Source organism: Lycorma delicatula, chromosome 2, assembly GCF_047948215.1.
Source record: "Lycorma delicatula isolate Av1 chromosome 2, ASM4794821v1, whole genome shotgun sequence".
In the NCBI taxonomy this organism is placed as follows: Eukaryota; Metazoa; Arthropoda; class Insecta; order Hemiptera; family Fulgoridae; genus Lycorma; species Lycorma delicatula.
The window spans coordinates 23,210,272-23,234,562 of NC_134456.1; the positions used below are offsets into that span (position 1 = coordinate 23,210,272).

General features: G+C 26.7%; 1 protein-coding gene across 6 annotated transcripts in view; it reads left to right on the forward strand.

Annotated features, from left to right (window-relative positions):
• The window catches only part of kis (chromodomain helicase DNA binding protein kismet), a 235,158-nt gene that overhangs the window by 141,752 nt on the left and 69,115 nt on the right, over positions 1-24,291 (forward strand). For 4 of the 6 annotated variants that reach the window (XM_075358465.1, XM_075358469.1, XM_075358466.1 and 1 more), the window contains 5 exons: positions 995-1,406; positions 6,820-6,921; positions 19,472-19,614; positions 20,817-20,959; positions 24,064-24,271. In XM_075358465.1, coding sequence (XP_075214580.1) covers positions 995-1,406; positions 6,820-6,921; positions 19,472-19,614; positions 20,817-20,959; positions 24,064-24,271 — 1,008 coding nt within the window. The remainder of the gene's footprint in view (positions 1-994; positions 1,407-6,819; positions 6,922-19,471; positions 19,615-20,816; positions 20,960-24,063; positions 24,272-24,291) is intronic. The other 2 variants (XM_075358471.1, XM_075358467.1) reach the window with 2 other exon arrangements.

Genomic DNA, 24,291 nt, shown 5'->3' on the forward strand with positions numbered 1-24,291 from the left:
TGATAAGTGTTTTGAGTTCCCAAATTATTTCATATTCCTCCTGAATTATCTGTATATTATATATAAAATTTTATCACACACCGAGTTTAATAGTATTGTGTGAATGTCAAATTATTTTCTGGAAAAAATTTATACATTCCATAAAAATTGTCATATTCTGTTTATTTCATATAATTAACTACTCTTTTTTTTTTTCAGTAACAATAGGCAGATTTTTTCTTCCCAAATACTGTCCACCTTTTCTGTGGTAATATTGTCTGTTGACTTCACTCTAATAGTAAATTAGTAGTGAAGCTACTGATGATCTAATCTAAAATTATATTGTATTTTTATTTTTAATAAATTGTTTACTTACTTATACACTTTGAACTTGAGTTTATCATTGACTTACTGGAGTTTATCAAGAACTAAAAGGTTCTTGTGGATAAAGGAAGAAAGAGTACCAGAAGGAAAATGTATTGAAAAAGACAAACTGTTATACTCCAAAAAAAGTAAAGGAAATACAGAAAAGAAGGAAAAAAGCAGTGATATTAGTGTGGTTTCTAGAAATGAGTTCAAAATAAATAAATTAAAAAAAAAATTAATTGTAGGAAGTCAAAATTTCCAAGAAAAAAAAATTAACAGAATAAAATTAAGTCTAGGGGTTTGGAATTTAGTGATTTGTGGGATAATTAACCGTTTTTATGGAATTTGTATTTATTTAGAAAATATCTTTAATTACAAAATATAATTATATTTATAGGCATGTGTTAATTTTACTTAAGTATTTTCTTACAATTTTGACTGATGAATATATAGATAATTTATAGTTATGATGCACAACCTGGAATTTAATTTTTTCTTGTGAATAGTTAGTTTGAACTTTAAAAAATGGATCATTCAAATCATATATTTGTCTTATCTTTTTATTTTGTCATAACTACAAATTTTTATTTTATTTTATTTTTTATTGCTAATATTTATAAATAAAAACAATAAATCCTTTTTGTTACAGTAGTGAAGAAAAAGAAACATCAACCAAGATGAGTGATGAAGAAGAGGCTGGTATTGCATCTGCAGGTGTTAATGTCGGTGTAGGAGTAGGGGTAGGTGTAGGTATGGGAATGGGAGTTAGTATAGGAGTACCAGAAGCAGCATCAGTTGGAACAACTACTGATGATGTACCGACATCATCAGAACCTTCTACACCAATATCTGCTATAAACGCTAGTACAACAACAACACCAACAACCGCGTCGGCCGGTACAGGAACAACAGAAGACAACATGATTCAACAAGGGGATGATGATCCAAATAAACCTCAATGGCCGTCCATGGTTGATTTGAACACTAGGTTGCGAAAAGTTATTAATTCTTATCAAAGAAATTTCAAGAAAGAAGAAACAAAATTATTACAAAAAGCTAAGGTAATTGATTTGTTTATTAATTAATTCTACAATCATATTTTTCAGAGTAATTAGTGAACATTTTTATTAAACTGTTTTAAAAGTTTAGTTTTGTGTCCCAGATTCAGCTTCACTTTTTTTGCCCATAAAAATTAGAAACATATGTTATTTGGACGTTGATTGTTCACCAACAAATTAAGAAAAAACTTGGGATTTTTTTTTTGTTAATGATGAGATCCAGTATGTCAGTTTAATTAGAGCAGACTTGTTAAGAATTTTGTAAGAATAGTTTGGTTAGTTTTGAACCCACAAAAGATATATAATACTCTTAGATTTTAATTGGTCTACGGTATGGGCCATCATTAATTACTGAACTGTAATTAACAACAATTTTTTGCAAATTCATATTAATTTGTTGCAAGTGAATACGTGTAACAATATATGAAGGAAGATTTTCCTTCAATATCTCTTATTTTTTTTAAACCCACCTTTGGCTTACTAACAAATAGTAAATTTTATATGCAATTCAGATTCTACTCATATCCTTATTTATTGTGGATGTGATTTTTTTCTTATATAAACATTAGTCAGTTACTTATTTTTCTTACAATAAATTATAAAAATAAACTGTAATTATAATGCTTATGTTGATGAGCTATGTTTACACACTACTTAAGTGTTAGTTATTATTTTTATATAAATTTAACATGAAATAGAATTACAGTATATCAGATTTTCGTAGCAGATTATCTTATTGGGATGAGCATGCAATTAAACATTAATTTCCTTCTGTAATCTGTTTTTTGATGTTTTTTTTTTTTTAGTTATATGAATGATGGCTAAGCTGTTAACAGTAATTTAAAAAAGTCCAGATTCACAAAATGGCCACATTCAAATGACAGTCATCGTACAGTAACTCTTTTTTGTCATCATGGAAATGAATGATTTTTCATCAATCCTTGTCCACTCAGTTGCCATGGAGTAACCTCTAGCTAATGAAGTTCCCAGTGGTTTCCGATTTTGATTTTTAATTGTTTATCTCAATTTGTCATTTCTATATGTCTTGTTTTTTTTATTACAACTTTCTTACCATATTGTATCATGATACAGTTACTGTATAAAATAAAATTTAATCTATTTTCTACTTATTTTTTATCTAAAAATTATTCATTTTTATTATTCCTAAATTCAGTTTCATTTGATCCTTATGAACCAGTTTTTATATGTTAGTGACTCAGACTATTATAAAAAATAAATAGAAATAAATATGATATCAAAATTTAACATTTTCTGATGTAAAAAGGTCATAAAATTCTCTTTTTGCTTTGGCCTTTTGTGAACTCTGTGTAATTTGCTTCCTGGAAATATTTTGTTTTTGCTTTATGTATTTTATGTAAATTAAAATAAGTTTCAGTTGGAATTAATGTTATTTTAGCTTTACTTCCATGGGATTTTATTTTGTTGTTTGCATGGTGTAGTAATCATGAATAGCATATTTTTACAGATATCATTATCGCACATTTTTTTTAATACACTCATCATAAAATAATTAGTCATACTATAGTGCAGTTAGTCGTTCAGTTAATGATAATATATATATTTTTTAATTTTATTATCATCTAATTTTTATCTATAAGAACTAAAAGTTAATTATTATTGAACACCTTGTGAAGTCAAAAGAAAACTTTTGTTTTTTGTGACATTTATTTTCAAAGGAACAAAAGATAAAAACTAGAAAATAAAGTACTGAATTAGCTTAGATTAAAAATCCCTCAATAAAAGTAATTATGATTGCTGAGAGCATCAATAAATAAATTCTAATTATGTGTGTATTATTTAATGGATGGGTGTCAAATGTTAGCTAGCTTGCCAGAGTACACTCTGCTTTATGTTAAAATAATCATGATGGCTTCTACCAGTAAATCTGTAAAGCACCTTATTAATATGACAAAAATATAAAAATAAATGAAGTGTTAGCAGAATGAAAATTTGAATCATATTTCTGAATAAAGTTGAATGATAAAATGGATTAAACAGGTATGGTATGATTACTAAATTGATGTTGGTAAAAATTTTTTTTAATTATTAAAGATTTTCACTTATTTTCAGTACTGATAAAAGTTCAGCTAGATCATAATGCATATTCTGGTATTGCATTTTTGCTTAAAACCTGCCTCAGCATTTGGCTCTTCAGAACTGCTGAAAAACTTTTCTTACCATTTGAATAAAACCTAATGTTCGTGAACAAAGCTTTCTCGTCTAATCAAAATCAAAAAAACATCTTTTTCATTAATTTCACTAATTTTAATCCCTTTCTTGAACAACATTGTTATAGCTTGTTGGAGATTACCTTTAAATGAACATGTAAGTTTTAATTGTAAATTAACTAATTCCCTTTTATGAAGAAATATATAGTGTTCAGACATAAAATCCCATAGAAGGTTGTTCAAATAGCCTTTCTAATCCCTCCCACTTGACCCAGAAAGGGAAAAAATTAAATTGAAGTAATGAAATTTGTTGTACTGTTTATTTTTTCTATATTAAGCTAAATGCTGCCAAATTTCCACTACATTTGGTACAATTGGAGTTTTAGGAGTGACGTGATTACACTGGTATATCTCTTATTTCTGTTAACAATGAAGTCCTTGTTTTGAAACTGTCTCAAAACAATTACTGCTGATTAGACTTTTGCACCGTAGAGACTTGCTATGACACTTTTTGATTTGTTTTATACAAGCAGAAGATTATCAAGGAGAATTTTCTTGGTTTCAAAATTGTATTTAATGAATTGTTTCAAAAATTCAGAAAAATTATTTTGGATAACATATCTGTGAATGTCGTAAATTATTCGTAATTACTTGGTGTCACTTACTCTTAACAATATTTTAATAAGTAAAAGCATTCATGAACTGAAATTATATAATTTTTTTTTGTACCAAAACTCTAGACAATATTCTTCTTCTAAGAATTAAAATACTCCCAACTTTTTTTTTTGTAAAGTCCTACTATTAATTAAATTGCTACAAGAGTTTTGAAGTTATGTAAACACACTTTGATAGAGGATCAGTCATACCTTCATCAATAAGCACTGTTTGAGATTAAACTTTAAGAAGAACACTATTGGTATTGTGAAATTGTGTTGAGGGTAAATAATCTTTTGTCTGTTTTAAATGATTTTTTTTTTTAAATTTTAAGATTGAGAATACTAAAATCAGATAAATTTTTACCTAATATTCTGATTGATGACTGCATAAAGAAGCTGCTCCTTGATTTTGCTAAAATTATTTTTTAATTAGAAAATTAAATAAAAAAAAAAAAATGAAGTTACAATTTTATAGTTTTAGTCAATATCAAGAGACTTATTATTATACATAAGTATTTTTTTCACTGTCTAATGAGTTGTTTTTAATTTTTAAAATTTTTTCTTTTAAGTTTATTTTTCAGAAATAAGGATATTACCTGATGTCATTTAAGGATTTAAAAAAGATTTCTGTCAAAACTTAAAAATTCTAGTGTTTATTAAGCATTAACAAACATTCCGACCTATAAATATTCATCATTTTATACATTCCATAAAATATATATATATATATATATATAGAGGTGTATATATATATTATATACCCTTTTCTCTTTAAATGATGTGTTTTGTGACTGTCCCTTTTTAGCAAAAACTATTTTTTTTCTTTTCTTTCTTCTGGAGATGTATACAATCGTATAATTAATTGCATTAAATGAGAAAATCTTGTTTTAGCAATTACTTGCATATGAGTGATTGAAAAAATGTAATTTTTAATTCATGTCATTTAAGGATTTAAAAAAGATTTCTGTCAAAACTTAAAAATTCTAGTGTTTATTAAGCATTAACAAACATTCCGACCTATAAATATTCATCATTTTATACATTCCATAAAATATATATATATATATATATAGAGGTGTATATATATATTATATACCCTTTTCTCTTTAAATGATGTGTTTTGTGACTGTCCCTTTTTAGCAAAAACTATTTTTTTTCTTTTCTTTCTTCTGGAGATGTATACAATCGTATAATTAATTGCGTTAAATGAGAAAATCTTGTTTTAGCAATTACTTGCATATGAGTGATTGAAAAAATGTAATTTTTAATTCTGCCACCCATATTTGGTTTTTTCAACAGCAACAACCCACTACCATACACATACTGTTTTCATTTTTGTGTTAGTAGTATTATACTAGTACAGGTCTTTTTTAATGTATTTTATGCTCCTTTTATCAGTTTTATGAACTGCATTCAAATGATAAATTTTCATGAAGCTAATTGAATAATATTATTGTAATGGTATTTTTAGCAGTGTTAGTGTTTATGTTCCACAACATTTAGTTGAGATATTTCTTCTTGCGTGTTTTATGTCATAAGAACATTTTTGCCTTTGATAATGATAGTGGTCTGTTAATTTTTCAAATGAATGATGATGGCACTGATTTTTCTAAAATGTTTAGGAATAATACAAATTTGAAAAGATTGAAAATAAAATGTGTTGTTATGAAGTAAGAAATTTTCAGTGAATATGTTTAAGGAATACTCAATAGTTGAGCATTATATTTAAAAGGATTTAAAAATGTTCAGTGATTTTGACTAACATTTTTTTTTTGTTCCACAATGGACAGTTATCTGGGTATATTTCTTATAAGACCAGTTAGCTTAATCTGTAACTGTAAGTATTTTGTATTATACAGGTTTTTTAATCAGAATCTAATTTAATCATTTTTGATTTTCTGGCTCTTATGTAGACCTAAAGCAGGATAATTTACCATGATCTGAGAAAGTATTTTGAGAAATAAGAAAGCCAGTAGTAATAATTTCTTTAACATTTAACTAAGCAAGATCTACTAAACAAATTAATTCAGATCTGTTTGTTTTATATGTATTTTTCATATCATTATAGTAATTTTATCTTATGATTTTTTTTAGATTTGTTAATTTGTAAAAATCACCCTAACTAAACATTTTTCCCCTATTTAACACTGTAATTAGTTTTATTATTTGTTAGAATTATTTATAAAAAAAAAAAACTTTGAGCTGTATTTAAAAGAATGCATTTATAATAATTTATTCACTTTGTCATTCATAAGTAAATTTTTTTTTTTTTGCTTTCAGTGTAACATACCCTTCTTTTTATTTTTTTTATAACATGAAAGGATAATGCTTAGCATGGTAATGTTTTCATCATCATTAGTTATAAATTTGTGTATTTATTTGTTATAATGTTTAGGTAATTTCTTTACATTTACTTTCTTTTTAAATTTTTGTAATTTCTCTCATTCTGTTGCACATTAGCCTGATGATGATATAAATTAGATGACTTTAGTTCTTTGTTTTTTTTTTAATCATTATTTTGTGATGTCCATTTTGTGGTTGGTGTAGTAGTGTGAATGTATTGTCTTGTAGCAATTGGCAGGCGGCGGAGATACACACTCGCCGATTGATGTCGCTTCCGTCGTCAACACTCAATACGGCCCGGACTGGCATCAACTTGCCATGTTCCTCTGGGTGGGTACTGCAGGCTGCTGCATGCATTTGCTCGCTATTATTGCATGTTTGTATTTATAATAATTTATAATTAGTATATTATCTTATTCATTTCACTCCATTGGTATGTTCTGCTTTTTACATTATTCTTTATGTATTTTTTTATTTTGAAAAAGATATATAGTACTTGTACAGCTTGTAAATATTTCTTTATATTATTAAATATCATAACAATACATTAAAAAAAGTGCTGCTTATGTGATTGTGTTTTATTTTTAGAAAAATGATGAGTAATAACTGAGAAACGCATTACTTTCTTAGACCATTTATGTTTATGAAATGAGCACAAGAAATTAAAAACATAAAGGGCTTATTTCTGATTACAGTTCTGTAATGTACTTTTTCCATACAATCTACTTAAGTGCCCAGTAACTACAGTAATCTAATATAAATTTAACAAAATTGAGTTCATTATTTATACAGTCAATGATCCAGTACATTTTGTTTGATTTAGCTAATATTCTTCTGTGTGGGTATAGTTTTTGCTTATCATTTGACTGTTTTGGTTTGACTATTTATTAAAATCCTAAATGTCTAACTTATTAGTAATTTCTTCAGTTAATTTAATTCTTCATTTCTTTGCCCTATAAAACTGATGAGATGTCTAAGCCAATCGATATTCATGCGTTTTAGATAAAAAAATTATAATGATCAGTTTGATACAAACAACTGTAATAATTGTTTTATTAGTTTGATTGACTGTAAAGTATTAATTGATGTTTAGAAACTATTCACGTGCTCAGTTCCTTATTGAAATCTGGGTGTGTTGATTTTATAAAATAAGTGGGAAATTTTAAGAATTATAATTTTGTTTTTATAGAGCATGATAATGAAAGCGGTATGTAAATTAATAAGAAACAGACCAATAAAGCAATATTATTGATTCTTTTTAATTCCCTTTGTTTACCGTTATTACTAAAAAAAATTGAATTCTTAATCTGTAATGAATGTAAATTTTAAAAAAAATAAAATTAAATTAACACAACAACATACATTAAAATATTCAGTAGTAAAAGAAATATTAGGATTAAAATGTTTTTCCTTTTGTACATATTGTGGACTAATCTGCATGCAATTCTAAAATACTACTGAAAGTATTAATAAGGAATTTCTGTAGGCCTTAGGTATATAATTAACTGCAGAAGTTAATTATAATTACTAGGTTTTGTACTTAAATTCATATATAACTCTTAACATTAATAAGTCTCCTGTTCCTCAATATTAAAATTTGAGTCATCATTTGTGTTGCTGTGGTGACTATAAACTACCTTCCTCAAAAATTCCATTTGCTTAATCAAAAACTAGTAAAAATGTTGGAAATTATTTTTATTGTCTTTTATAGTTAATTGAACTCTAATTTCATAGTTCTGTTTTATTATTCATAAGAACCTACTTAGGAAACTTGTTCCTTCCCTGAGAACAAGATAAGGTTTTTTCAGGAATGCTTTTATAGCAATATTTGCTATGTAAACAAGATACAGGATGGGTTCCTTTATTTAAGTCTTGAGTTACATATTTTTGGTAGGGGAAAAATCTGATTAAGTAGTATTTCAATTATAGTTTGATCTAAAAGACTGCTAAGCAATCAAGTTTTCAAGTGAAGAATAAAAAATTGTAATTTTGATTCTAGGAAACAAAGTTCTTATTTGTAAATAAATCTTAGAATAAAATTCTTTACTTCACCTGAAAAAAAAATATATGCATAAAGTGGTGCAAAGGAGTGGTGTATGATGAAAAGGTTTCATTGATATATTTATGATTTTTTATTTGGTTCTTTATAATATTATGTTTTAGTTGTGTAATGTTTTTTTATTTCATTTTTCATTAGACTATAGTAAAACAAAAAATTCTCTTATAAGCTCAAATTTTAACATTAAAATTGTACATGCACTTATTTAATATATTGTGGGTACTTAACTGTTTGTGTTCTCTCGGGGAATATACATTTTAGCAGAACATTCCTTGGAAGTGAAGTTAGATAGAATTTATTTATTTATTTATTTCTTAAGTAATTCTGAAGTAAGAAGTAATTAGTTTTTTGCATGTTAATTGAAGTAGAGTTACATTTTTTCTGTGATATGTAATGATGTTTTTGATTAATCAATATTTTCTGTAAAACAAATTTGATTAATACAGTTTTTTAACAATTCTTACAGAATCAAAAATTATGAATATTATTATGTGTCCTTATGCATATTTATTTCTTTAAATTATATCTGAACTTGCTCAGTGCAATTTTTTTAGTCGGCATTTCAGTTTCCAGTATTACTATGTTCAGATTTGTCTCTTAAAAATGGTGCCAGAAAAATTCAGAATGTGAATTGAGGGTTAGATTCACAATTTGCTGTTCTTAAAGCATAAAGAGCATAATAGGTTATAACATATTACAGATTTAATATTAAAAAAAAAACAAAAAAACTTCAATTTAAAGGTTTACACATCTTCTACATTTGGATTATTTGTCATTTTATATGGAACTTTATTTCATTTTTATATGGTTCATTTTCTTTTAAAATTATTTTTATAGTATCAGAAAATTGTCAAAAATAAAAAAATATCTTTTTTTACATGATGAATAAATTATCAACAAAAAAAGTTTTTTTTTTTTTTTTTTTAATGTGTGGTTCATAAACTTCAATCAGATAATATAAGACTAGAAGTCGTGAAAAACCTGTTTCAGTTTTCACTCATTTACCCTCATACATATCATCCTCATTCATCCTCTGAAGAATTATCTAAACGGTAGTTACCGGAGGCTAACAGGAAAAGAAAGGTTAAAAAAACTAGTTTCTTCATGCTTTATCATAGTAACTATTTTTAGCTTGCTTAAATTGAGGAGTTCTCAAGTTTGGCTAGGATGTGTGTATTCAAGCCTTATTGTTTACCAAAGGGATAAATTTTTTTACAGCTGACAATTATTTTTGAAATTCAAAATTAATTGCTGTACGAGGCAATTAAGGATTTTTATCATCGTCCTCTTCCCTCCACCACATTGTTATTATTCAAACTATTGTTAAACAAAACTTAAAGAAGGTTATTAAAAAAAAATTGTTATATACTAAAAGTATTAAAAGTAGATAAAGACAACTTGAATAACACCTTGTTTATGAATTCTATGTTAGTGTATACAAATTTAATCAACAGAATAATTGAAGTCTATTAAGACTTATAATTGAAGAATATTACTTGGGCTTCACCCAGTAATAGTTATCTTTTTTCTTCTTGTTTCCTTTTCTGATTTTTAGTTTTAGATTTCTTAGCTTATTTTTAATGGTTTTATGAATGGCTTTTTGCCATAAAGAAATCATTTTATTAAACCTATCAAAATTTAGAGTAAATAAAAATAAAAACTAATAAATTTAAAATATATCCAAAAAAAGTAACTTCAAAAATCACACTAAAGGAGAGAAACATATTTCTTTCACACTTAAGTTACAGATTTTTTACTTTGAATGACACTATTTTTCTAAAATTTAGAATTTTGTTGTTTAAATTAGATGTTAAGATTATCTTTTGTAAAATGAAATAAAAATTAAATTGGGTTTCATATTTGGCAAAATAGAAAATATTTTGGATCAGTCTATTGTGTACTTAATATCACTGGTTTTTAATTATTAAAAATAATTTATAAATCAATCTAAAAAACAATTTATAATTTTCTAAACATGTTAATTGTAATAAAACAGTGGAATGAAAAGTGAAGAGTAAAGATTATTTAAATATGGCAAATTTTAACAAGAGTTCATCAGGGAATTAAAACTAATTCTCTACATTTGAAATAATGTCATTTTTTTGATATGACATTTAGTCTTACAATGAATCTTTGAGATGCAGAGCAAATCTGATCGAAATCTGGAATGAATATGATCCTAATATAATTAAAATGTATTACAATTATGATAATTTTCACATATTGCGTGATATTCTTTTTTACCTGGGTAATGGAGCACTGCTTATGCTCTGCCAAGTTAATTATGCTGCGTATTCAGTCTGATACACGATCTGAAACTGCAGATTTTAAGAGGTATGTATTGATCGACTGACTGAATTAAATTGCAGCTTTTGATCACTGTCATATTAATGTTATTCATGGTGTTATGCCTATTACATTGTTGCTGCTTTTTTGTATTGAATAAAATGTCATATTTAAATTATGAATATTATCCATCATGTAATCCTGGTGATGCCATCTTAGCATATACACTATTATTGATTTTTGTTTTACTTAACTTTGTTTTCTTTTCTTTTTAATCATATTCTGACTTACACCATATAAGTATGTATATAAATGATATTTGATTTTATATAACTTTTGAAATCAGTCAGTCAATTTGCATTTACAATTTTTACAACTGACAAAACCAGTATCTTTTCTGTTTAATTAGAAATTTGATGAGTAGTCTGTATGTAATTTATATTTGTGAATTGTTGCTGTTCCAAAGCAGCTAATTATGTTCGTATTTATTGTTTACGCATAATACATGTGTGCATTCGTGTTAAGTTATGTTTATTAAGGAAGTCTGATAAAATCAATCTAAACAGTATTTTCCCTACTGTTGAAGAAAATTTGTGAAGTCAATAATCTGAGTAAGGTTTATCATTTCATCATATTCTTCTTTTTTTGTAATAAATGTTATTTAAACTGACCTTTTTAAGATTCAGCAAAGCTATGAATGATACAGTGTAGTTTTTTTTGTAGCCTTATATGCAACTTTTATTAATAATTGCTATTTATTATTGGAACAATTACTCTAATCCTCTTAAAATCAGCATAAAAAAGAGATTCAGTTGTAGATATCAGTATAGTTATATATATTTTTGTTGTTGTATTAGAGTTACTGTAACTTTTGCTCTTTCTCTCCAGATATGTATGAAATTTATTTTTCATAAGGACAAAAAACATTCTTCTTCGGGATATATTCATTAAAACAAAAATCTGTTTTAATCAAGTTTTTAAGAAGTTTGTTGGAATGATATAGTATAGTTGTATTGGTATGAGCTTATCTAGAATTTCTTAATTCTTACAATTTTTAGATAAGTTAAGGAAAGCTAAGTGAATGGCTAGGAGCAGCTTATTACCCCCTCTGCTTTTTTTTTTTTTTTTTTTTTTAATAAATCCCTGGGTTGCTGGGATTTAGTCATATGCGTGACTACAAATAGATGAAACCCATCTGGTTCAATGTTTTTATTATTAAAACCAATAATTATGTTGAAAATTATAATGAAGGTTTTAATTTATAAAGTTCATTAAACTTAATGACTTTCAAGCTATACAACACATTAACCATCAATCCTTAAGAATTTCATCAATAAATCGTTTTATTTGGTCGTAAGAACCTTTAGAATGATTTTCTTTTATGGTGCATGACACAAATTTCTCGCTTGTGATTTGTACATAACACATCGCTTCAATCTCTTTAGTTCTTACCATATTTTGCATTTGGTGAGATTTTCTATTCTTTCATTTATTTTGAAATGTATGAAATAATAAGGATATGTTACTTAGTATTGCTGATTAGGGCTCAGACATTTATAAGAACACTATTTCCCTCATTCTTAAATGTTTAATAGTTATTTCTTTACTATGAGTTGTTATAAAAATATTGTTATTATTATTGTATTAAATTTGTTTTTTTTAGTATTGCGTATTTTTACTATTTTAACTTTTTTTTGTAGACTGAAAAAATATTCAATCTGCATATACAGTGTGTAATTTCCACACATTACAGTGTTATTTGATTGAAGGTAGAACTTAAATTTTTTAGCAGTATATTTGCATACCAGTTCAGTATCAGAAACAGCAGGGGAACAAAAGAAAGGCCCTTAGATTAATTTTAGTAGGCAAACTTAATAACCTATCTTCTTGGCATTTATAGAAATCTTAAGAAACATTTTTATATTGTAGGATGGAATTGATTGTAAGAAAATATGGATTTAAATTTAGGGAGAGAATATTTACTGGTGGCCTGTGGAAGAATCAGAAGCTGATGATGAAAGGCAAACTTTGATTCAGAAAGAAGTGAGATGAGAATATAGTATTTCCCATTGAATTTCAGTTTATTCATGAAAGAAGCGGTACAGGAATTGAAGGAAAATTTTAAAATTGGGTAACTATCCAAAAACAAAGATGAAAGAATTTCTGCCGACTGTATTTTTTTTGGCAGAAACCAAAGATTAGTTTGAAGAAATGCTGAATGCCCTTCAGTTACTGCTAGGAAAGCTTCTGTTTGATGTTAGAAAATAAAAAGAGAGTTAAATAAAGATGATGAAATGTAACAAAGAAAATTAAAATAGGAAAGGGACACATTGTATTGGCAGTAGAAGAATTTTGTTATTTAGGAAGTAGGTTTAATTACAAAACAATGGAATGTAGATATCAAAAGCAGATTGACACAAACAAGGAAATTTTCATGCAGAAAGGAATCTGCTATATCTAATATAATTCTAAGAATCGGAATAAATTTTTGAAAATATTTGTGTAGAGTGTAGTGGATTTTATGATATGAGACATGAATAGTAGGAAAAAAGCATGTATAGGGTAAAATCTATTGAGAAAGATAAGAATTGGAATATATGAAAAAAATATTTGATGATTTACAAGGTCTGTAAATAAAATAATGAGACTGATTCAGAAAAGTTTTTTATTTACAATCTAATTATAAACTTAGAAACCAGAATATGCTTCAGATGGTCGTTTACATTTTTGTTTGTTTTCTACTGTTCCAAAATGGTGTCCTTTGAGGTGTTTTAAAGTTAGGAACATAAAAAAGTCGCATGGACTCAAGTCAGGTGAATAAGATGGTTTAAGAACTACAGGAATTTTATTTTTTGCCAAAAACTCATTAATTGAGAGTGCAGTGTGACAAAGTGAATGGTCATAATGCAGCATCCAGTGGTGTTTGATGGCTGGTCTCACGCAGGCAACTCTTTTCCACAGTCTTTCAAGGATTTCTCAGTAAACAAATTGATTTACATTCTGTCCTGTAGGGAAAAACTCCCTTTGGACAATGCCATTACTATTGAAGAAACAAATTAGCATGGTTTTGATTTTTGATTTGCTCAGTTTTGCTTTTTTGGGACGTGGTGAGTTTGAAGTGTGCCTCTCCTTTCTATGGCGTTTTTTTTCTGGGTTGTACTCAAATATCCAAGATTTATCACCAGTAATAACATTTTTTTTAGAAAATCAGGATCAGTCTCAAATTGCCCTAGAAGATCGCGGCATACTTCCACTCAGTTGGTTTTTTGGGACCAATTTTGCACAAACTTTTTTCATGTCCAATTTGTTTGTCAAAATTTGATGAACTGTGGTATGGTTTAAATTCAATTGTTCTGCAATCATCATTCTGACACTTAATCACCGGTCGTACCATATGAAGTCTCTGATTCACTCAAGCATTGTTGTCACTTTTTGACGTTAATTGTCTTCCAGAGCATAGATCGTCTGTAACTGATTCCCAGCCATCTGATAATGCTTTAAACCACCTACAAACGTGGGCTCGTGACCCACGTTTGTAAGGGCGTATTAAGATGATGCTCGATACGCACCTATCATCTCGATACGCCCTTTTCAATTTTGGAAAGTTTCAGTAGCATTCTCACGGAGTTTAACACAAAACTTGATTGCACAATGTTGCTCATAATTAGTATCACTCATTTTTGTAACGCACAACAAAAATTTGTTTCACAAAAAGTTGTTTACGTCTCACGTGGCAACAATAGACTAAAAATATTAATACCTAATATAAATCAGCTGTTCATGTAATCATATGTTTACATATGTGTTAAATAATAGTGTTGCCAGTTTGGCTGCCAAAAAAAAACTAGTCTCATTTCTTATTTGCAGACCTCATCTGTTGTGGTAAATGCTGGATGATTCAAAATTGACTTCATAAATTTAAAAGGATATAAAAATTTATTGAGATAAGTTACAGATTCAATTGAGGTCTTGTTTCATAGGAAAATATATCAAATTACTCGCCTAACATTTATTTTGGTTCTGTATGGCTTTCATTTGTAATATGACATATCCCATCAGAAGTCAGTTTCATTTCAGACTGTAGCCAGCAAGTTGGGTGTTAATGTTAATTCAAAGTCTTAGCTCAACACAAGATCAGCCAAGCAAAGGTGGTGTATAACCCGATCTTTAATGAAACTCCACAAGAAAAAAATTAGCAGGGTCAAATCTGGGGAGCGAGGTGGTCATGCAATTGAACCTTCACAGCCAATCCACCGACTTGCAAATCAAGTATCAAGAAAATCTCAAGACTTCTAGGTGGTAGTGAAATGTTCCCTGTGTTACTGATAGAAATGGCATCCATATTGGTCATCATCATCTAACTGAAGAATCAGAATATTTTCAAGCATTTTGTCTATATAAACAATGTCATTTACGGTTGTCTCCTGGAAGAAAAACCTCTCTCAATGAAGGTTTGGTGCCAAGAGTAAATTGCATGCTCATTAGGAGGCTCCCTACGAAACTCTCTATGAAAATTATGTTCAACTGTAGTTGTTGACTGCAAGTCGTGAAACTAAAACACAGTGAGCATGTTCCACACTGGTAAATGTATCCATTTTTAACAACACTAGTGACAGCACTGTTTGCCGAATTTGGTACTAATGAACTATGGATGTTAAAACTTGACCTTTTTTGCTATGAAAAGAGACCTCAATCAAATCTGTAAGTTATCAATAAATTTTTATATGCCTTTAAATTTGTGCAGTCCTTTTTGAATCACCTGCTATATTAAGGTTAAAATATTAACCCAGATGAGAATTGAATAAAAAAAAAGGATTAAACCAGGCTGAGAAAATTATGTATTAGATGGCATTTGTAACTTGTTAATTGTGTACATTGAATAATGTAATTGAAAAAAAAAATATTTGTATATTGTGCAAACTATTTATATCAATAAAACTAATATACATACAGAATTTGCAAAGACATTTTAAATCTTGAAGTGCATCTTTAATTGTATATAGTTAATTTCTGAGTAATTTAATCACTTTAAAGTCTAGGAAGTGATGACAGTTGTTTAGTGATATCTTAGATTTTTTTTGTTTTATGTATAAAGTTAATTTGTTCAGATCATTTAACTTACTGCCATTAATCACAGTAATTAACTATATGTTAACGACAGTATATATTATTACACCAATGTGAATTTTATGTAGACATGAAATTTCTATAAAAGGAATTTTATATTAATTAATTATAAAATTCATAGTTCACATAGTTTTTTCTTTTGTGCAATATTTTTGAGGTTTTCTTTTTAATATTTTAATGCTTACAGTATTTTAGTGTAGTGATTACAGTGAGGCGGCTCATTTTGCAATAAAAATTTTATAATAAAATATGTACATTGCTTTTTAACAGATTACAAAGATTAATTATGGTTTAAATAATAAGATAAAAACCTAATATGAATTTTTTTATTAAAAGTGTCATAATAAACCCTTACAACTTTGTGGTTGGAGAGACCTATTAAAGATGCAGACCTTTATGTTAAAGCTGTATAGAATAACTTTATGGTACATTAAAGCTATATAGACAGTTGTAAATGCATACTCCAAATGTAAAATAAAAGAAAAATTACATATATATTAAGTTTTTCTTTAGGAAAAGGTATTCATTAAAGAATTCGGTCCTTCTCAAGATTGCTAAGTACATAATAAATTTTTTTTCAACTTAATAAATGATGAAAGAGAAATATAGGGAATACCACTGTGCGATTCAGATGTTTGAAAAATACAGAGTGTAGTTTTAGAAAGAGTAATTGTATAATTATCATTAAAGAGATGTAAAGCTGTAATTTTCACAAAATTATTAAAATTTATACACAAAGATTTTTATCGCTGCAAAATTACAAATAATCTGGTGTAAATTTTTTTTTAAGTATGAAACTTAAGAAAGAGAATGAAATTTTATAAATTCCAATGGAATGAACATATAGTTAGTTATCATAAACAAAAAGTGTTTGATATAATTGTGTACAGTAATTAACATATAAAAATGCCTTTTTAAAATAAGCAAAATAAAATTTTAAGAGAATAAAGTAAGTTCAAAGGTTATATTTAAGGATATAACAGTTTTTAACTATTACATCAGTAACAGCAGACAATCACCATTACCAATTCAAATAGAATCCCTATTGGTTCCTAATTCAAACTACAACTGTATTTATGTGCATTTATAGCTGTAGATTAGGTTCTGATACTGAAGTAGTAGTATACTGGAATATAAAATGCTGAAAGAAGGTAGTAAATGAATGCAGAACCAAGTACCAAACTTCCTGTTTAGTTTTAAGTACTGCATAATACATCAGTTTTACAAACATCAAATCCCATTCATGAGTGTCTAATCTGTTGTAAAGTTCAAAGCTGAACTGTCACTATAACAATATTTGTTTTAGCAAACTATTACTGCACTATGTATACAGGCTTTGTAAGATTTCAATCTTTTCTTTTTATTGATTAATTAATAAATCAAATAAAAACAGTTTTATATATTAATATATTCTACTTAAAACAAATGTTTAATTTGTCAAAGATATGATTAGATTTGATACAAACCAGAAAGTTAATTAATTTTATATGAAAATTTGCATACAGAAGAACCTGATAAAGTGTGTGAATGATTCTTACTACTGTCTGTGCGTTTTCCCTAGTCAGTAATTGGCAGGGATGGATTCTCTGACTTTAATCATTGTGCATGTAGTAGTTGTAAATAAATGGAATTAAATATGTATGCATTAATGAACAGTTATAGGACATACTGTGCAAAGGGATTAAGTAATTATTTTTCTAGTAGAGCAATATGCTCAAATTTGCATCATTTAAATATTGTTATATAAAAAACCAGTGATAAAAATTAAGCGCAAGATTAAAATAAGTGTCTGAAGATTCTTACATAATTTAGATTCCATAATTATTTACTTATTTATATTATACAATTTAGATGTATTTCTACACATCTAGTCAGATCTGTTACATTAATGGTTTGGATTGCTGTTGAATTTACTGTAGTATTTTTTTTCTCTTGTTGAAAGAAAAAAGATATTTTAGATGTTAAAAATTATTATGAGAAAATTTCATTAAAAAATCTTTTTCTTAAGGATAACTGTTGTAGATTCTATTTAGAATATATAAATTTTATGCTCTTTGATTTACATTATATTTTACCTTTTTTTTTTAAGCGAGAATTTTACAATAGATTATTTATTATTTTCTGACAATAAAATGTTCATATACAGATTTTTAAAAGTTTTGAATGTTAAAGCTTTACGTATATCTTTTAATGTGTTCTCTCCCTACTTTGTTACATTCTCTAAACTGCATTCAACATTTTTCAAATTTTTTATTTTGAAATTTCTTTATTAAGCATGCCTCTAAATAAGTTATTTATCATGTACATATTGACTTGCTTATTCAGATAGTGTTATACCCCTTTATGCTTCTTATGGAGTCAAAAAGATATACTTTTTGGAAATAAAAGATATTTCCACTGTTGTGAAAAATATTTTTCTTGTTGAGACAAGAAAATATGTATTTTGTCATTCGTTTTGCCTATCAAGTTGTATGGGTTTATTTGAACTTGGTTATCTTGACTGGGACAAAAATTATTCTTATGTGTTTTCCTTAAAGAAGAAACTAAAACTAGTATACAATCATTTTTTATTTTACATTTTATCCACCGGTTAATTAAAATATTTTTTTTAACCTGTACTTATCAGAGTAGGCATTTGCTGTAATGTATTTACTGTTAAAATGTATTCTAAAATTATTTTATATAGTTTTAATGCTTTATTTATTTGTGAAATTATGCCTGTGTATGTATGGATTTCATATGAATAACTAATATAATATACATTAGTATACTGTTAGTACTATTATTTTATTAATTCATATTAGCTTGTCTTTTTAAGTTAATTTGAGTTAAATTTTTTTTTCATTACATCCTCAAATATCATCAGTTATGTTACTATTTGTTTATGTATATTTAATTTATTGATTTTTTTCATTATTATAAATTTTATGAATAAAAATTAATTTAAATGCAATACAAAATATATAATTCTGGTTGTTATAAGTTATGTCTGCTTTGTTATGATATTTACTGTAAAAAGAACTGTACACTTAAGTTGTGGTAGAATAATAAAAAAAAAAACATGCAAGTAGATAATTATAATAAATAGAATATATATTGACAGATATCAATTATTTATTGTGAATATGTTATGTTGAGTTATTAATTGTATATACAGATGTTAAGCATATTATTACTCAATGTTTACAATAACACGTATACAGATGGTCTATTTTTTTTAAAAGTAGTATTAAAGTTTCATATTTCTTACATTAGGATGTACTGCTTACAGAAAAGCTTTTATGTCAAAAAATCATTCTGCTTCATCAGCTTAATAGAGATAGCATGATTCTTAGTAATTTTTTATTATGCAAATTTAATTATCATTATTTTATAACTATTTACTTAGTTTTGGTATTCGTTTTTCAGAAGGTAGAACGAAGAGAAAAATTAGAGCAAATGGTTAGAGAGAGGGAAAGACAGCGATTGGAAATCCATCAAAGAAAATGGTCAAGAAGAGAGGAACAAGATTTCTATAGAACTGTTTCTACATATGGTGTGGAGTATGACAGGTATTAATCACATTTATTTATATGATTATGTTCTATTAGGAAGTAAATTTTTGTTCCTCTCAGATTTTGATTTGGATTTAGAAAATTCAGTGGCAAGTCTGTAATTGATGTGAGAATTTTTTGTTTAATAAACAAATTATGTTCAATAGAACAGAAGTTGAATCCAATTAAAGATTTCTTTGTATGCGCACATGTGCATGAAATATGTTTAAAACATGTTTTAGGCTTGTTAATTAAAAACCTGATTAATCTAAATTTTTATTTTGTTTTTGCATAGTATTTTAAACCCAATATTGATGGTGAATATCAGTGTCTAAGCCCGTTGGTATTGGTTTTATCTGGAAGTAATATACCAACATGGTTGTATTTTATGTCAGCTTGCAATAAGTCTGGGTTATGATGAATTTTTATATTCAGTAGCCATTCTAAGTAAATGTAACATTCCTTTCTAATATTTATTTAGTTTATTAATAGATGTCCAATATGTAGGCTTAATTTAATTGTAGTTATTTTTTTTATCATATTTTAAAATTTTGTATAAGTTAATTTAGTAATATTAATGTACATGTGTATGTTACATTTGTTTGAATAGAAAAAATGTATTATTTTAATTTGAAAGTTTCTACTAAGTAGTTACCAGATAATGTGGACTTTGTTAGTTAAAAAATATGATAGTTGACAATAATGTAAGGTTGTTCTGATGAATTGCAGCATATTGTCAGTGCAAGAAATTGTGCCTTTGATAAATTTATTTTTTTGCAAGGATTACACTAGATAATGATCTGTTTCCAGTTTCCCTTATGATGTTCAAAGTACAACCTATTGTAACTTAAGTATTGCCATTGTGAAATCCTTGTCAATTGTATATCAACTATATTTTTGTGAACGTGGCCTAAATTTTCAACAATCAAAGCAGTTAGGAGTCTTCACTTTTGTATGATTATTAACTATATTTTTCTGTATATAAAATTTCTGTAGATTCATTACAATCATCAATACTTAATACTTAACCATGGCCTAATTAAATGATTTTGTATTATATTAAATAGATTACTGTATCTTTTTGTTAACAAACTTGTTAGTTCATTAATTATATTTAAAAACAATAAAATGTTTAGTTCTTAAGCGTTTACATAAGTAATAAATTCAAAATAAATTATTGTTTGTTTTTAATTTTTTTTTTACAAGTTTGTATTTTACAGGCAGAGAAATAGGTTTGATTGGACAAAATTCCGTGCTATATCTCGACTGGATAAAAAGTTTGATGAAACTATGACCGAGTACTACAGAGCATTCTGTGCAATGTGCAAGAGGGTCTGTGGTTTAAAATTAGCTGAAGATGAAGGTAATCACTATTTCTCAAACGGTTTGTTCATTTATTAATTACAATTGAACCTCTATATAATGAAATTGATAATCCCAGGAAATAATTTGTTAAATAGAGGTCTTCGTTATATTGTTGTAACAAGAATTCCCAATCTAGTTTTTTTATGAACGTTTTATCCTGTTTTATTATGAATTAAGTACAGTTTTTTTTTTTTTTGTCTTCAGTCATTTGACTGGTTTGATGCAGCTCTCCAAGATTCCCTATCTAGTGCTAGTCGTTTCATTTCAGTATACCCTCTACATCTACATCCCTAACAATTTGTTTTACATATTCCAAATGTGGCCTGCCTACACAATTTTTCCCTTCTACCTGTCCTTCCTAAGTACAGTTATTTTTCTTAATTGGGCTATAGAAAAAAGTGAAAATGGCTTGTTTAGATAAATGAATAAAAGTTTGCACAGTAATTTTAGTGCTCTGCGTTAGTTAATGGATTTCAGAAAATTCTGCTACTTTTATAGGCAGACAGTAACTGCAGAACTTGTGTTAAATCTTCTGTTAGAATTTTGTTGTTAATGGATTATAAGAGAATCTTGCGAATTTTCGCATCACCAGTTCAATAAAAATAACTTGTCATTCTTGACTGTTGTTGAGAATACTTTGTGTTTGTGTTCCTTAAACTCACAGAGATGTCCAAAATACTAAATTTTTTAAGGTTATTATTTTTAAAAACACTTCATAAAAATTACTGTATGTTACTACATACTGTATTATGTTAATATGCAGTATGTCACAATTTCGTTAGATATGAATATGCTAAATATGTAGTTTTATTAAAATGTCACGGTGCAGTAAAAAAAAATTGTAAAATTGAGGTTCATTATATAGAGGTTTGACTACTTGTTCTGAAAAATGTACTCCTTAAATAAAAATATTTCATTGATTGTTACAGAAAATTCAACAGATTGATTTTATATGGATCGTTGATTCACTAAGAATAAGAAAACGTAGAATGTTTTGATTATTGTTTATTTGTCTTTCTGAAAAATAATAATATTATTTGCTTTTATTTTGATGATATTGTTATACTATCTGCTTACTACTATTTTTCACATTATTTTTGAAGCAAGGCATTTAGTAAATCAAAAAATTCTCTTAGCGTTTGAGCCAGTTATAAATATGAAAATTACAAATAAAAGGACATTTTTCAAATGAAAAACTCAAAATTATATTTGAATATAAAAATGATATTTCGGAGCTTATGTTTATTTTCTGATTATCATGGTAGAGTAGATTGTATTAGAATTGATATAGTTAACAACATTTGATATAGATAAATGAAAAATAGAAAAAAGTAAGAAAAATTTTATTATTAATTTAAAACATTTCTTTTTTAGATGTTTGTTTTTGCTGATCTTTAGTTTTATGCAATCTAATCATTGCAGTTAATGTTTTAATTTTTTTGTTGAGATATTCTTTATACAAAAAATTAAATTAAATTTAATCATTTAAATACTCAAATGTTCAATTTAAACAAAATTACTCGCTTCCTCTCTCTTGTCTCCTACAGTTGTTAAATTAACTTTTGGAAGAATATATGAGATTGTATTGATTGGCTAATTTTATATAGTATTGAATAATCCAGAAGAATATGAACTGATCTGCAAAATAACCAGTTCCTGATTGTTGTAGAAAAAATTTGTCCATGTATTTGAAAATATTTATTACTCCAAGCTTATAAAGATACACATATACAACTGTTCCGCAGTGGAGTAATTGTGTTTTCAACCCCATAAATTCTGGATTTAAATGGAAGAAAAAATAATTGCTTGTGTTCAACATTTTACACATGGTTACTATAATAGTGTATTTTAATAATTATAAGCCAAAGTTTATTAAAACAAAAAAATGAATGTGAATTCTATTTCACCTTTCATTGCCCTTAATTTTTATTTATTCATTATTTCTCTCCTCTTTTTTATACATAATTTCATAGCTACATTATTGTTTCATACAAAAAAAAATTATATCAACTTAATTATTAATTGTACTTAAAAAATAGTAACATATTAAATTTTCTAACATATATCTAGTTCTAATAAAATTTGTTGTTATTACAGTTTCTTTTGAAGGTGAAGAGAAATTAGGTACTACTGAGAAAAAAACCTGCATAGGAGTTACCATCACATTCTTTTATTTGGATTAAATGAATAAATAAATTTAACAAAAAATACACATATAACATTAAAGGCTCTGTGCTGCCTATGACAATAATAAATAAAATAATACCTATTACTTACAATAAGAATTAATATCCAACCTATGTCGATAAACCTTGATACCATCAGAATTGTATAACAATAGAAGTTTCAAGTATTTTATTTAATACTCCAAATACCAAACGAAATTTTCTCTTAATAATTGTAGACCTCATTTATTATATTTTTATTAGCAGTAATTGTTATTGCATTATACATTACGGTTCAGCTAAAATATACGTAACATAGTTATTTACAATTAAAACACATTTAACAAATTTTTAATTACAGAATAACTAAAATCCTCTTTTAATAAAGCTGAAAGAATTGTAATAGTTGAAAAAAGTTACATATTTACAATTTTATGAAAATTTAATTAACTTTCTTTAAAACTAAAAAGTTGATTTGGGCTTTTATATTAATGTAGTAGAACAAGTTAAGTTATAAATAAAATTAAGCGATAATTCTGTTAGCAGTTGTTGAGAATGCTAACAGAAAAAAAAAGATTTATTCTATAGAAGAAAAAATTAATAACAAAATAGTAATTATGTAAATGATTTGAACAAACTTCAGCCTGATAAAACTGACTCAACCAGTACTGTTTATAGAAACATCAAAAAGTATAAGAAACAACAAAATATATTGTGATTTCTTAACTTACTGTAGTGATTGTTCAATACGTTAAAGATAGAGAAGATGGGATAGTGAAAACCAATTCATATTTGAATAATTACAAAGTAAATGCTTTTCCAATGTTGGGAAGGGGAAGAATAGGAACTTTGTGTAAGAAATCAACTATTTAAATAATTTAAAATAAGTATCCTTTTACAAGCCCCATACATACAATTAGTTTTTTTTGTGCTTCAGAATGTCTTGAGCAGTATGTTGAACCTTTACCAGAAGATAAAGCTAGAAGAGCTCTTGAGAGAATAAATCTGTTATGTAAAATAAGAGAAGAAGCTTTAACTCATCCACAACTTGAAGAAAGATTGAAATTGTGCCAAGTATCTGCTGATGTACCAGATTGGTGGATTCCTGGAAAACATGACAAAGACCTGCTAATTGGCGTTGCAAAGTAAGTATTTAAGTTAAAAT